General features: G+C 35.6%; 1 protein-coding gene across 1 annotated transcript; it reads right to left on the reverse strand.

The window, feature by feature from the left end:
* Positions 1-97: 97 nt before the first annotated feature.
* On the reverse strand, positions 98-16847 carry LOC148920678 (ubiquitin C-terminal hydrolase 12-like). The gene is made up of 32 exons (XM_089053967.1): positions 16683-16847; positions 16253-16322; positions 15740-15890; positions 15453-15610; positions 14631-14896; positions 14318-14536; positions 14107-14215; positions 13910-14025; positions 12496-12594; positions 10729-10838; positions 9858-9932; positions 8544-8622; positions 8308-8455; positions 7622-7701; positions 7397-7516; positions 6355-6477; positions 5385-5462; positions 5210-5298; positions 5008-5116; positions 4490-4558; positions 4303-4413; positions 3468-3523; positions 3192-3369; positions 3014-3115; positions 2864-2935; positions 2599-2664; positions 1934-1999; positions 1711-1797; positions 1461-1577; positions 1219-1293; positions 1044-1130; positions 98-744 (listed from the first exon to the last, which is right to left on the reverse strand). The coding sequence occupies exons 1-32, from the start codon at positions 16710-16712 to the stop codon at positions 703-705; spliced, it is 3357 nt and encodes a 1118-aa protein (XP_088910093.1). The 5' UTR covers positions 16713-16847; the 3' UTR covers positions 98-702.
* Positions 16848-17258: the final 411 nt, after the last annotated feature.

Here is a 17258-nt window from a genome sequence, read left to right on the forward strand (position 1 = left end):
ATTTTTTTGGTTCATTTTGAGATCTTGCAGAAATTAATATAGTTGACTTGAGGATCAAGAAATGTATGTATCCAAATCCAGAATATCCGAACAAGACTTTGATAAGAAATAAGAGAATATCTATTTACTAGCTATGTATTGAAAATGAAATTATCCCTCAATGGCAGCGACTGACGAGGTCTCTTTTACAAAAATCTATAAACGTGTCTGAGAACCGACTAATCAACCATTACACAACCCCATCTCATCTTGCTATCTAAACTGAACAGAAAACAGGAAGCAAACATGGGAAAAATGAGTCACCAAACTATACCTGTACTGTATACATTCACTAGTTCAAGAATCTTTCTTTATTTACTGTCAAAGTTACATTGAACTGATGATGAAGGCCATTGCCATGCCCACCCAAAGAGGAAGCTCTCTATAAATATGTAGTAAAAGCTCAAGAGGGGCTTTGATCAATGGTTGAAGATACACACTGATTTAGGGAAAAGTCCTCCCCAACCACACGCTGGGAGAAGGAAGTATATAGCCAACAAAATCCGGTCACCGAACCTTGTTGAAACCTTTTCAAAAGCTAACCTCACTGGATGCCTATACAGAGTCAATTTTCACCAGTTTCCAGCTTTCACAACCAGATGATGGGGAGAATTGCCCAATTCATCTCTGGAATGATGAAAACTCGTTCATCCAACTATTTTCCTAGTTGTAGATTTTTACTGGCTTTTCAAATGTGTGGCGATTCTGCAAAAAGGTGTAAAATTGGCAAAGTAATGTCAACAGGTAAGCCTATCCAAGAATATATCTGATCAAATATATAACCTAGCAGCTTCGATGTCTTCTTATTATAAAATAAAAATAAACATTAATAAATAAAAAAGTACATAAGGAAGCATGTGTTCCAGATGAATGTGAGCAAGCTGCATGTTTCCTAACATCTCAGCCTAAGAGTACTAACTAAAAGCCAAAATATGTGACAACATTAACTCGAAAAAAAAATTCAAATATTCTGGGAAAGAACAAACAAAAATGCTTCATCTTACCTGATTAGCTGCATACGCTCTTTTAGGAGCACTGTCAGAGTGTTCCAGCCCAAGATATTGCTCCCAAGCACCGTAAACATCTCTTCTCTATACACAGATTATGAACAACAAAATGAAAATATAATTTGAAATTTGAAACAGAAATATCATAGTAACATATCTCTAGTTTACACACCTGAAACCGACTAGACACAATGTCAGAGTCCTGGAGATATTCTGGGCGACCTAGGGAAAGAAATGCAAACTTCCACTGGCAAAAAGGAAAAAATAAATTTAATGTTTCATCAGTACAATGTAACAGTAGGAGGAAAGGTTTAACACAACAATTCCATTTCTTTATTTAAAACCAAATGAGAATGTCCATCTTTCTAACAAAATCAGGAAAGGGAATGATGATAATAAGAACATAGATTATACCTTGGCAAACTCCTCATCCGCAACCTGTAATTTCTTTTGTACTCGAGCTTTAATTTCAGCCAAAGTTTCACCTTCATGTATGACCAAGAAAAAAGGTTCCCCAAAGTTTTGAATTTGCTGGGGAAGAATAGATAAATTTGAGCATATGAGATTATGAATCATCGTACATTGTTCAGTTTGAAAGGCAAATATCAGGAGGGGGAAAAAAGAATCAGTGAAGCTGTGAAGCGAAAAAGTTAGTCGCAATCACCATTTGGTTCTGAGCTGTGTCTTTAGTGAAATGGTAGACATGAATTACACGATCATTAGGACCAAGATTTTTCTCTTCGTCAGGAACCTATGAAATGAAAAGAAAAACACATCAACTATGTCAAGCAACACATCAAAAACAACTAGATTCAGACCCCTTCCAGCATATGCATGTGTGTGTGTGTGAGAGAGAGAGAGAGAGAGAGAGAGAGACAGACAGAGACCTCTTCGGCCCGTAACGTCCAGTATTGATCATTTATGTTCTCAATCTTTTCACTGTGAGGAAAAACCTGCAGATGTGTTACAGCAGGATCAAATAGCAATAACAAAAAATTCATTTTTGTATTTCTAAGCTTCCTAATTTCCCAAGGGTTACAATGGCAAAAGTGGATAAAAAGGAAACCCCAAGCCTACGTAATCCCTTTCTTCCAACCAGCTGTATTAATTTAACATTAAATTGACAAACGAACTAGAAAAAATAAGTTATATCTCACAGAATCATGGTAACATCAAATTAACATATTCATTAACATCAGGTGGCCCACACAAAAAGTGCTTGCTTTTTGTGGGACTCATGCTTTAGTAAACCCACTATTGAATCTCATGACCTCACCATACTTCTGCTAGATCAATATAAATGTGACAGAACAAAGCTATCTGTACTGCGAAATTCATGAAGATGTATATTTAACAACTGTGAACTGCTCAGATAGAAATCGGGCTAATTAACACTCAGCTCACTTAACAGGGGCATGGAGGACCTTTTTTCTAAGCCTGTGTTAAAAAACCATACACAAATGAAACCCTTCAATTTTTATGTCTTTCATGTATCAATTTCAGAGATACGTTAGTCAGAACAGTTGTTTTCATTGGAAGATGAAGCTCAGACCTTGTAAATCTTGTGATAGAAAACTTCAAGCAACCTAAGTTCTGCATCTGGATGAGACAATTCAACCTGTTCCAAATTGGGTTACACTAGTTACGACAACCATAAAATCAGAGTATTAAATAAAATAAAATAAACAATTAAAGCAAATAATCACGAGATCAACCATAAAAGTGGGGCAACAATTACATAAAGCCATTACTAATAAATAGGACGTTTCGACTGGCTGGATAGGATGATAGTGAAACTAACAGGTCAATAACATCACCTTAGTTTTAAGGTCATTAATTACATCCCCCACAGTGCTCTGTTTTGGCAGTCTTATGGTATGAATAACAACCTGGTTAAAGACACATATATTAGAACATGATTAAGATTAACAAAACATAACATTGTAAGATCTGATCAGTGCACTCACTTCTTCCTTAGTAGCATGATGGAATGCGACTTTCAGAGTTTTCAAACCTTGTAATTCAGGCAGAGGGATGTCCAATACTTCATAGTACAATATATCCGAAGTCTGTCATGGATTGTTGTAAGAGAAATGATCTCCAAAGTTTTAAAGAAAATATCACCTAGGGCTGTGAGATTATTACCTGATTGTAGTGGACCAGCATATCAGTCAAGCGTTCAACCCCCCGATACTTAATTGGCTGGGGTTTGGGTTGTTGTGAGTAACAGTTATGCGATGTAAGCCTAATTTTGGATGGATCATCCAAACCAAGTTGCTGAGCAACTCGTTCCACAACATCATCATAGGTATGGAGTTTCGATCTTAAAATCAACATGGAAAACAAAAGGAGATAAAATCACTTTTAGATTATATAGCCCAGTTAATGATATAGATAAACACCAACAATGATAGAACTTACAATTCTAGGGAGAAATCATCTTCTTTGGGTTTCTCAAGAGATCGGAAGTGAACAACCTGTGACATATCACATCATAAAAACAGCCAAGTCAGGGTTCTTTTAATGAGAGTTTTTATATATTAAAATAACACAGTACTTTTATTATTATTAAAAAGTCACAATACTTTTTTTTAATTAAAAGCACAATACTCACAACCTGAATTTGCATAATTGTGCAACGAGAATATATCACCATTCACCACCAAAAGCATATAAAATTAAGATTTAGAATACATTATCTTAAATGGCTAATACATTAATAATGCTTGAAAGGAATACATTTTTTTTCCAAAGCTAGGAAGGGGGAAGGGGAAAACTCACAGAAACAGGTACCATGGGGCTTTAAACCCAGGACCACTTGGGAGAACACCAAAGGCCTGGGCTTGAGAGGAATATTTGCTGTTAACTAGATGATTAGATACAATATTCATGACAGAACACGGTTTGAAGTGGTAATCTACAATTGAAAAAATTTCTAACTGGAATTTAGAAAACAAAAGAGGCAAGGTCTAATAGCATGGCGATTCAATCTTATTATACCCCACGTTCACTGGAGTTACAACTTATATTGGTGGGTACTTATGCAAACACGAGCTCAGTTGAAAAAGAAACACACCAATCATCTAGAAAACACGCTTGTGTTTCAAAAGCCTTGTTCTAGGAACAGGCCAGGCATGAGATTAAGCTTCAGATACAGGCTTATAGCTACATTGTTTGTTCTACTATAGCTACAAATAAACTACCAAAAAAGGAATTGAAGTTTCAAAACAAATGTACAAGTCTCAGGAAGGCTTACTTGACGGTTGTGCACATAGTCCAGAAAAGATGGGACATCTGGATAGCGGAGATGTTCTCCATTTTCAACTGGAGTGGGCTTCTGAAAGCAAACAATGTCTCCATCCTCAAGCTGCATGCATAAACAAGAAGTTAAAATACTGACAAGAATAGTAAGTTCATGAACACTGATGACATTTAGAAAATACCTGGCAGGCTCGAAATGTGAATTTCTTGTCGATGGGTTCACACATGACATTCGGCTCAAACTTAATTTCCTAAGCATCAGAGCACCAGTAAGAAACCATGGCTTACAACCAAAGCAAGAAAAATCAACAGCTAAATACATTATTTAGTAATAACAAAGACCAATAATCAGACTGCTTCGCATCAGACAAATTCAACTCATGGCAAGGGACAAGGATGGATTTGGGTACTTGTTCAAGATCAAGACGAGCATAAAGTAACGAGTCCAGGATACAATACCAGGCCCAACCATGCTTTATAGATTAGACAAAGGAATCATATTAACTATGGGATGAGCAGAAACTTCTACACCCAGGCATTGCATGGTTACTAGTGTGAACAGATTAATGCATTCATCAAACCTCTAAATTGTTGGTTTCATCATTATATGAACTTATACAATCTAGTTCTAAACTTCTAATCAAGAAGTTTCCTACAGAATGACACCAGGAGCTGAGAAAAGGGGTTATTGCATACAAACCTCATAAAGGTCAATCTCTTCCTCAGGAGCATAGCCAGCCATTTCATTTAATTTTGACAATATTTCAGCTGCCTTACCAGTACTCTTCACAAAAAGCCTTCCAACATATCTGACAGTATTAAGAAAATAAGCAAAACAACAACCTTCAAATTCTTCCAAGCTTATTGAGTAAGAGTAACCCGATAAAAAACAAATAAAGTACCGTAGTTCTTCTTTTTCTGGATCATAAAGCTTAAAGAAAAGCAGAATGTCATCCTTTGTCTTGTCAGGTGGAGCGATAGGGTGTAAATCCTTAATAAAAAGCATAAAATTAGATAAACTGCTGCAAAGAACATTCCAGACAAGAACAATGTTCTTTAGTAGTACGACAATATTACCAGCCCAAGCTCTACTTCTAAGAATAACTTTAGTTCTGCATTATGAACCTTGTTTGATACCTCCCTCAACTGTCCAACCTGCAATGCAATGAAAAGAAGACTGAGCCATACACATCTCTGTATACAGAGGCACTTGCATAAAGAGCAAAAGTTCGGTCACCAATGCACTTTTCTGGAAAATATATGACGATGCAGAAAGAAAAAAACCGCAGCTCTTGCATTCAAATGCCAAAAAACCTAGGACAATATTTTTTATAGGGAAAATTTTCTATTATGGAAAAAAGTACTAATGGCCATACATGCTCAACACACTAACCACAAGAACCACAAGTAATCAGCTCAGAACACACAACCAATCAAGACAGATTTAATGGAAAGGAATATCCCTATTGCTATGACAAAGAGGCCCAAAAAGATGCCAAGAGATATATTCATAAAGAAAGCTGTAGTTAACAAGTGTTGAACTACAGAGCAACAATAAAGTGGGGAACTATTTCCATTGAAACAATGGGGAACTATTTCCATTGAAACAATGTGGAACTATTTCCATTGAAACAATGTGGAACTATTCTCATTGAAACAATGTGGTCTGAAGATAATATATCATCGGCCCTGCTTCGCAACCAATTAACCAAAAGTAACAAAAGGATGTTCCTTGGCCAAGCATTACAAGCAATCATACATGGTGTACAAAGATCTATTCTTATACAGCAGCCAATACAATCAGGCATAGCATGTAATACAATTTGAAAGAAGAGCTTCAGTAACTCACAAGTCATAAACATAAAATATATCTTTCTTTTTCATTTTCAAATGCTCACTCTGTAAAAGCATTAGCTTCTACGTGCAAGCATCATCTAGAACATGATAGGCATCAAATAAATATAAAGACCAGTTTCATCTATCCCACAAAGCCATTATAAAAAAGGAAAGAAAAACTTGAAACAGAAAAGCAGCACAAGATAAGTACAGATTGTGTTTCCTCCACAGGCGTCAATGGACGGTTAGGACGATATGTATGGTTTTGACGCTTCGCCCAAAACCAAAATCGCAGAAATTGCACTGGTATACCAATCTCTTTCGCAACCTCCTCCTGGATGAATCATTATGGAAAATAATAAGAAGTGCAGCAAGAAAACAAAATCCAAGTTAAATGAAGAAGTGCATCACAACCGAAAAGAAAACAGTAGAACCATGTGTGGGGAAAGTATCATATATACACTAGCATTTGGAGCTGTGCAAATAGTAGGTGTATAGTTATCAATTGTTGCTTATACAAAGCTTCACTGAGCTATAATTTATTGTTGGAGCCGTGCAAATATATACTAAATCAAATAAATTTCCAAATGAATTATCACCATATGCCAGATAACTTGAAGTCCACATATAATACCATGCAAAAGGCATAATCCCCTTAAAATGTTTCATTGTATTTTTGATACATCTGCTAACAGAACTTTTCACAGAGCTACTAGTCCATTTCTAAATTTAAAGATATTAATGTGTACCACCAAGCTTTCTTAACCCACTTTCCATGTAACGAAAAAAAAACCTACCTACAAAAAGGTGGAGGGGGCTTAGCTTGTATTTTCAAAATCTGTTAGTTGTAATTATATAATCTTCTATTCAGATTATAAAATTACAACATTGGCTTGACACAGATGCCAAAGTCTCCAACAACTATGACTACAGAGAAAAAATGAGTGAAAAAGATGAACAATCCTTGTCACAGGACTTTAAACACAACTGAATACCTTAATCTCTGAGCATAATAAAGCATGCCAAAAAATTAAGAACAAGTATACATACCATTCCTTGCATATTAACATATTAAGAACTGTAGCCTTTCTATTTTTAACATATTAACGAATACCTTGCCTAACAAAAGAGGACAGAAACAACAATTAAAGCTGGAACGCATTGAGCAGAGTGGATTCAAACAGGAAAAAGGATCATTGACAGAAAAGAACCTCATTCAAAAACAGGTGCAAGAAGCAAGTTCAAAATTGTACCTTAAATACGTTAAAAGGCGTCTGCTTCTGGATACGAAAACTTCTAACTTTGTCATGATCAACAAGATCAAAATAAATATCCTTCCCAATCTGCTCGACAAGGTTCTCGTCCCGGGCAACCTAGAGGAATGATATAAGTCACAAGCAAAGGATGTTGCACTATAAATTTACACAAGCTAAGCTTGAAAGCCACTTGTTAATAAGAAATGGATTTAACAGCTAAACCTTTATAATAGTATATAGGTGTGCCTCTGCCTTTTCTTTCTTCTTGTGTTCCTTTTCTTCTTGTTCTTTCTTTAACCTCCCTGAGATAAGTCAATGAATGTATATAGGCCTTATCTCCCATAAGACAGAAATTCTGAAGAGAATATGCACAAAGAAATATACACATGCAAAAAAATATGCGTGTATAAATATCTCAGAAATGAACCAAGTTTTTCATGAAAGCAGCTAATGTGCCAAATTGTGTGACACAAACAATCAAAACATCACATTTTATTCCTTTTCTTCTTATTCTTTCTTTAACCTCTCCTGAGACAAGTCAATGAATGTATACAGGCCTTATCTCCCATAAGACAGAAATTCTGAAAGAGAATATGCACAAAGAAATGTACACATGCAAAAATATGTGTGTATAAATAACTCAGAAATGAACCAAGTTTTTCATGAAAGCAGCTAATGTGCCAAATTGTGTGACACAAACAATCAAAACATCTCATTGTATTTCTAATTCCAAGTTCAATCAGAACTTTACTTGGATATGGGAATTTGATCTCAAACAGAAAGATCCTTAATATCAGCCTTGTTAAGAGGTTCATTTAAGATACCTCATGAAATGAAGAATCCATGTATCCAATTTCTTACATGAATAATCAAATATCCTACAAATTGCCCTTAAGAACAGGATCTCACCCTTAGATGTTCAGCGATGTCCTGCTCATCCACATTGCAGATTATTTTATCTTTGTCACTTTCACGTATGTACACCAGCATGTACGCATTTGAGTACTTCGTAAATTTGAAAGGAGTGTTATTGAATCCAGGGTTTGTCTGTGGTAACTGTCAAACCATAAGCAAACTATGAAAAATGAATCTTAAAAGTAAAAACCTGGATTCAGTATTGCATGCAGAAATTGGAAAAGCATACCTCTTCCTCACCACCATACTGCTCCTCTAGTGCCCTCTTTATATCTTCTTTTGTGACCCTCTCATCATCGAATTTATACCTGTGTACCACAAATCTTAATGACACATGAAGTAGAAAGGGGGCTTGATGGAATCCGATATGCATTTCTTAAAATTCAACCAAATATTTAGAATATGTTAAGCATACAAATTGGCCAATGCAATTGGCTAGCTCAGTAATTAGGTACCTCTTAGGACCCAAGGCTTTAGAAACATCTGTATGGCATAGCCATGTACTATGTTACGTGTTAGAGCAAATGGTCATGTTCGTGGTACACCAAAAGGGAATGTAGCTGTAGTTGCTACTTATCGAGTAACATGAAATGATGGCCATGTGCTTATTTATATATAGATTGCTGGATACAACTACATTCATATTTTTGGCCAGAAACTTCACAATCCAAAATGATCAAAATTGTGTACATTACTTTCTGACATGCGCCTTTCCAATTCCAGCAGAAAATGAGGGAAAAAGAGAGTTTCAGGAATGAACAAATTATTGTTTCAAAATATTTATGCAACATATATTGAATTAATAATTGCAAGTCAATAGAGTAACAGTCAATCACAGCTACCATACACTATGAAAGAAACATAAGTCATACGTGTCTGAAACAGTGACACTAGGCACTATAATGTGATATCCTTACAACTAAACCATGGCTCCTAAAGTGATAAAACAAAGAAGAACTCATCTTCTTTCTTTTTTGATTACCTTCCTCGTGTATGTATAAGAACAAAACCATTCAATTTCTAATATATATATTTTTTTTTAACATTCACACTTCCGCTCTTTCAAGTTTCAACTGCCAATCATGCAGAATTCATTCTTACATCTACAAGAGACCTATCAAGGTACTAAGGTATTTTTGCCATATATATAGATGATTAAAATTTTATTATAAACATAATATCAATCTATTGAGATCCTACAAAAGCTCACTAAATTATTAGAAATACATTCACAAAGGCAGCAAAAAGAGAAAGTACCTACAACCATAATTTATTGCAATAAAATTCTCTTTCTCAAAAGACAAATGAAGACTAGTGTCATATCATTGTGATGCTCAAGAAGATTATGAAATTTAAAACGTATGAGTATATACTTATGCATGTTTGCTCCCAGAGTTTTCTGCTTCAAGCATAAACAATAGGAAAACCAAACTAGGGTTGATAAAGTAACATCATGAGAATCAGTTATGGGTATTCTGCACATGCAAAACATGGGAGCACATATGAGGGAATGGATGCCAAGAATCTGAGAACTGATGCATACCACTGATCAGAAAGTGTTGGCCTGATAAAGGCATAATAGTGCCCACCATGCACCCCACCACTGTGTACCAAAACACTGTAAACAACCACCAAATGCATAAGTACGATATAAGACTTAGAAGAGCAAAGCAGGAATCTATGAATCAAATTAATGACAGAATTTTATGGGAAATAATTTTTTTCCCTTGGTCATTTAATACTAGGAAAAAGCATAGTAGTCCTATGTATATGAGACATAAATTGCCACAAGTGTGCATCCATTACAAAATAGTACTCATTTGTACAAAACAAATATACATATATATATATATGTACATATATATATATATATATATATATATCACTAACAGAAAATTATCCAAAATACATAATAGGTGAAAGAGCAGTATCAGATAGAAAGATTACTAAATACAAAAATAAAGAAAGAAAGGATATAGACCACATATATAAACTAAAACATATACATCCAAACAACTAAAGGAACACAAACTCTGACCAAAAAAAGGGAACACAAACAATGTGCAACAAAAATGAAATTAAGCACCCCCTATCATCAGATAATAAGTGTCAACCAAAAAATCCTAACAGCAACAATTATACCAACCTATCAAGAATGCTTGTAGGACAAAAAAATTTATGTCCGGAAAAAGGAGATGTAGCTAAAATAGCAAAGGGGTTTCTAACAAGGCATGTAGTACTGAATTTAGAATTCTTTCAAAAACAAGAGCAACTTGGAATCCTTCCCCAGAGCACAAATCACTAGACCTCAGAACTATGATTACTATGTGAAAGGGAATCACCACAAAGCTTTCCTAGGTTCTTTTCCTAAACAAAATGGATATATGACAAATAGGAAAAACTCTGAAATATACCTGTGAAGTGTGTAAAGGTTACGAACACTCCTATCAGCTTCAGGTGATAAATATTTTCCATTCTCTCGATCGAGGTCAAGTTGCAATGGGAACTCATAACGATCATTAATCTACACAATAAGAGCATAAATAAAAAATCTAAGATTTATGTTCAGAAAAGAAACACACTCTATCAGTCTTATTTTCTCAAAAGAAAATCAAATCACTCCAATCTCCATCCACAAATCATGAATGGTTCATATAGCAATTTATAAAGGCACTAAAATGTGTATAAACTCTATTAACAATAAAAGTTCTGTGAAGAACTAGGAATTACATCATGCTAAATTATTTGTAAATTTATTCCTTACAACCATTGAAGAAGAAACCAAACCAAAAAGGGTTAAAGTAATGGAATTTCATGAGTTACAACTCGCACTATGTTATGGGCTCATGGCACCATTGCCTAAAAGCCTTCATGGGGCTTAATCAATGCCCAGGAACTTGCCTCAAGAAGCAACCACTCTGAATTCATAACAATAAAAATTCCTTGGGAGCATCCACAAGAGATTTTCCCTGTTAATTACCTAGTGCAGGTAGGACTTGGAGAGAAACTATGTATGATTAGAATTTGGGTGCCTTATGAGGTGGGTATCTCAAGAAGCAACCAAAAAACAAAAACAAAAAACGACAGTCACCATTGTCTGAATCTGGCATCAATCTAACTGGCTGGCTATTTGATACTTAATATTTAAACTGATAATAGGAATAAATCCCAAATGAACGTTGGCAAAAAATAAAGTTTGGGATTCAGAAATAAAAGTAGTTCATCTGATTTATACTTTGCAGAAGAGACTTGTAATACCTTGTCAAATAATTTAAAAAGTTATTAGACATAGATGCAGTCAAAACTTCTTTTCTGTTTAAACTGAGATTTGGGTATAGTGCAAATTAAAATGAAACATTCATTGAGGAACTATCTTCTTTGCTGGTTATTTTGGAAAGAGTTTTTTATCAGGTACTAGAGAACATTATCTTTCCCAGTCAAGTCTTATTCTAGATTCAGTGTGATAATGGTACAGTTTCAAATTTTAAGCCAACGAGGGAGATCTGCAAAGCTAAGACCATCTTAAGGTAAAGATTCTACCCTGGATTGTGGCTCATGAATACACTCAACAAGTTGAGAGCATGTCCCTATTTTTGGGGTGAAGGGCGAGGCATTAACACGTGTCATATGGTTCACAGGAGAAGACCAACTTGGTTCTTTTTACCTCACTGGTGCATTATGTGTAGATCGGAATGGTAACTCCAACATCCTTGTATGAAGAGAAAACAGAAGGGAAGTGAGGCTCCCCTATACAGGAGCTGAACGGTAGGAGGAAGGGAGATCATGCTGATCATATTTTTGTGCAAAGTTTAGTAATTCTAAGTCTCAGAAGAATTTGTTTTGCAAGACAGGCGAGCTGAATGTTTCCAGGTTGATGTGTGCTGTTAAGTGAACAACACAAGGCCTTTGGTGGCGGGAAGAAAGCCAAAGTGTCGGTGCCTCTGTTGTGGAATATATTTGGGTTGTGTTTCTTTATATCCCCTTGTCCACAGTGTTGTGCTTTAGAAATAATTATTTTTCCTTCCCAAAAAAAAATTACAAGCCTGGAAACTTTCATAACCTATTCTAACTTATAATCCTAAAGTAAATAAACATACGCAATAAAATGCACTCATTCATGCTAATAATGCACAAATAACAGACATAACGACCTGAAGTAAAATAGTTATTGAAGTTCTAACCTTCACCATTGTGTCCCGCATAAAGTCGTACTCAAATCGTTTCAACTGAAGTTGAAGCACCGGGGGAAAGTCAATAAACAAAACACCTTTCTTAGCATCCTGAAAAATTATGCTCCAAAATGGTCATCAATATAAACCAATAGAACAATGGGTTTCTCATGCCAACCAAAAAAAAAAAAAAACAGTGAAGGAAATTATCACACTTGTGGCCATCCACCAGACAAAAAACTAATGCAAAATCTTTTACCCACAAGAACTCAGATCTCTTATTTATTATCTACTGTTTCCAGTCATACTCTGGCAACCCATCCAATCTCCGTTCATCAATCAATGATTCACTAGCAGTGCATATTTAATTAAGATATATAATGTGATTTAAAGTATAAATGCTCCATAACTTTAAAAAATAAAAAATAAAAAACCCATCAGCTATAGCATAGAGTGAAGATCTTCCAGTGAAAACCGATCAGCTAAAAAGAAAAGGAAGAAGAGTCAAACAAAAACCCAGCAATGTTGCAATATGTAAGGGAAACCAACTGGTTAGCAAAGTAGTTTCCTTTGAACACCCCTAATATCGAGTACAACTAGGCTACTTGAAAATCCATTTCTGTCTCTTTGTTCTAAATTATGAAAATGTCTTAATACTCTTGCAGCTGATACAAAAATTTCAGTATTGTTTCCTTTTTTTTCTTTCTCAAAACAACTCATTGTAGTTTCCAGAATTCTAAACGTTTAAGAACTTGGATTGTGTCTATATAGACTACAGCCATTCCAGCATTGAGAAAAATAAATTTAACACCTGCCAACCTATCTCTTCCTCTCCCTCAGTCTGAACATCTAATTTTACCATGACTCAATCTTCTTCACCAATGTGATAGACCTGTGAATGCCAAATCCTTGCGACTTTTTACATTACTTTTTTTTTTTTTTTTTTAAATTTACTTCTCTTGTTTAGTTTGAAAATGCCTTATCAAAAGCAATGGTTTGATAAGTTGAAAAGGAACGAGTAAGTCACCACCTTTTTTTTTTTTCTGTATACATTTTAAGCCAAGAATCCCTCAAATATTATTTTTTGGTTTTTTGAAAGGCCTCTAACATTACATAAAAAGGGGACAAATAATACAATGACGTATTCTATAAGAAAATAGTACAAGTGACATTGCAAATTCGGATTTTCTGTTTTGGGATTTCACCCACAAACAACCAAAAATATCAACCTGCAGTATTGATAAACTCAAGGAGCAAAACTCAACGTAGCTGTTCAGAAGCTTAGTCAACAGCAATAAGGTATTAAGCTCAAAGGAACAAATTATCTAAAACTTTCTCAAATCAATTAACAGATAACTCATCTCACTCAATTTCACGCAAAATTATGCCAATTATCTGCACCCCGCAAATTGAATAGAGCACTAACCTGCAATCCATACTGTTCAGCATGATACTTGTTATCACCCTCGAGACGTTCAACTTCTACGTACTTATCAAAAGAAGCATATACATCACGACAACCTTTGACATCAAGCTGAAGGTCTGCCAGACACAGTTGATAATATTAGCATTATCCAAAAGGACCATAAGCATGGAGAATTCGAAACCGAAACAAAAACGTACCATAAAATGATTCCTTTCTTGTTGATTTGTAGTCCACGTTGATGCATTCAATGTAGTTCATATGGTGTCCTTCGAACAACTTCTGTATAGTTCCCTCTACAACAGTTCCCTGGTAACAGGTCAAAATGGTAAAACTTTTCAATAAGATTCAAGAGCTTCAACATTGATGAGATTTTCAAAATTAATCAATATGAATTTGGTTAAAAGATACCTTCATTTTGTCTTCAAGTTTTTCACACAAAACCCTATTGAGTTCTTGTACGTCATGCTGCATAAATGAATCATACGTGTCCCATCCAAAAGACTTCGTCAGCTCTTTTGTTGCCACACTATTGTCACTGTACTGAAGCTTGTAAAATAGACTCTGCAGGGCCAAAGGTATGCTTTGCGATGGCAAATCATTCTCAGTTGTGGGCATATGGTAAACAGCCTGAAATATACAACCCAAGACATTGTTTTCCTCAGAGATCTTTAACCAGATAAGTTAGCATGCTGTAGAACAAAAATTTCGTGCAGCTGCTAACCTTTCTGAAATAAGGAATATGATACAAAGTCTGGAGGAGAGAGTTCATGTAGCAAGTTGCTCCTTGGTTCTTAAGCCCCACATAACCTGTCTCCTTTTTCGAGTCATATGTCCAGTAATCTACAACCCTACGAACGAGAACTTCAGCTTCAATTATAAGTGTATCATGCACAAGATACCCTCTACTGGGATCGTAAAGATCACTAAGAGGCATGAAGGATGTGAAACCCCAATCACTTTCTCGCGCATTGAACTGATGCTGTGTGTCTGTATCATGCAAATAGGATTCAGTAAATATCTATAGGCACACTATCAATCAATTTGAAGGTTTTTATCAGTAACAATACACAAAAGGAAACATCAACCTACAGAAGCGCTAAAATTGCGGTTCTCAGACCAACTCTGATTAATTCAAGCTTAAACCAATAATGACAATTGCAATTCTAAATCACATGAGGCTAAATCCCGCTTAAGTAGCACAAGCAAACTAAAAGGTCGAATATAGATAGACATGCCGAACTTCCCAATTGTGCAATGCACTCTTCCCAATGAATTCCTCCATTGGGCCAAATTTTTCATTGGGCTCCAAAAGTTACAATCTATCAATGATGCCCTCCTAGCAGATCTACTTTTTTAAATCAACTTAAGGAAATATTCTTTGCTATTTTCTTTAATTCCACATTAGATAAATGCACACCTGATCTCATAGATAGAGAATCACACCAACACTATAGCTTAAGAACTGAAATTATTATTCTGCTACAAAAGAATCGAAGTTTAATACACAGTGGAAGATTAGTAGAAAACATATCCAAGGAGGTACCTTTTCGTACTGAATACTTGTTATGAATTTGATTGACGACCCCCAAGCAAAACTGTGCATATCTACTCCAGCCATATGGCAAACTTGCTGAATCCGCAACATCCAAATACATAGACAAATGATCTACATTGTTTCCCTTAGGAAAAATAAGCACACGCCTGCCAAAGCAAAGCAAGCGGAACATATCAAAGCAACGCCAAAACAAAGAGGAACATATAGAGCAAAGTGACTGTGTCAAGTGAGAGAGAGAGAGAGAGAGAGAGAGAGAGAGAGAGAGATGACAATACCATTTATAGCCACCAACGACAAATATATCTGAATAAAGCTTCTTTGTATTCATCCTAGAAAAATTGTCAATTCTCCACGTGAATCTTGATGATGGAGGATCCTCCACTGGCTGGTTCTCCACATTATTAGCAGTTTCAGGTTGTGCAACAACTAATAATTTGCAAAGGAAACCAAAATAAATACATATGTTACAACTGTTTCATGCTGCAAGTAGTTGAAAACTTAAAATAAAATAAAAGTACTGCAATTACAATACACATCATCAGTTTTCCTACAGGAACTTTCTTTCAATTTTGCATGCAAAAGCATGGAAAATAGTCTTAGTGCAACACAACCACTTGACCCCAGTCATGGAAAATGAGAATTACTTATAACAATTTTTTTATAGCTCCCCATTAGTTGGGGTCCAATACACATTACAACCAATTTCAGTTAATTAATTACCCAAAGTAAGTTTTAAAAAGAATGATAAAAAGCTACAGGGAATGGACATACTGGACGGATCAGAATACCTTCCATGGGTTGGTGATTGTTTTCGGGCAAATCCGAGTGCGGGACGAGCATCTCCTCGTCCTCTGGTTGCTGTTACAAACACACAAGAGTTAATGAATTCTGAGCCTCTTTTTTTTTTTTTTTTGAGGGGGGGAGATACCAAAAGCAAACCCTTATTATTGTTTTCAATAAAACCCTAAATTCCAAACAACAATGGAGAGAAATGATAGCCACATTAAAGCAATTTGGAAACCAAAGCCCTAGGCAACACCAAATTCCAATTTCAGTTCCAAAAAAACCCAATTTAAGCATTGAAATCATACAAATTAAGATAATGAACTAACCACAAATTCGAAATAAAAACCAAAGCTTTATCATCCACAGACATATGCATACACTAAACATATAGATGCACGTTATATACTGAGAGAGAGAGAGAGAGAAACATACATCAATAGGGGCGGGGGTCATGACAGTCATGGCTGAACGAGTCTAAGGAATGGGATATGAGAATACCTCACCGCGAGGTACTAGAGAGAGAGAGAGAGAGAGAGTAAAGGAGGTGCAGTAAGAGAAGTGCAAAATGGCGATCACCAGAAGCTGGTCGAGGAGAGAGAGAGAGAAGGGTCCGGTTTTTTTACTCTTCTTTTATATGCACGATGGGCAGTAGAGTACTTTCGCAATGGGGTACATGGTAGACCGTAGACCTGTGCTTATGACAAAGTGACCCAGGGGGACATGGCTTTGCTTCTTCCACTCGTTGTACGGCTATGGACCACCGCACTGTAATTTACAAAATACATAGATCTGGGCCAATCCAGCCCAAACGCTCTAGGCCAAATTTCAACCTCGACTAAATCCGCAAAAGGAAATTCCTGCAGCCTCACTGCTACAAATGTTTTCTTCCCTATTTAATTTATGGTAAGTTTTAATTACTACGTAGGGTACATTTTATAATACTAATTTTGTTTTTTTTTTTATCAGAACTAATTTTGCATCGTTTGGAATTGCTTTTGTAAAACCGCT

The sequence above is a fragment of the Prunus mume genome, linkage group LG1 (genome assembly GCF_029339155.1).
Source record: "Prunus mume cultivar Tortuosa linkage group LG1, ASM2933915v1, whole genome shotgun sequence".
Taxonomy (NCBI): domain Eukaryota; kingdom Viridiplantae; phylum Streptophyta; class Magnoliopsida; order Rosales; family Rosaceae; genus Prunus; species Prunus mume.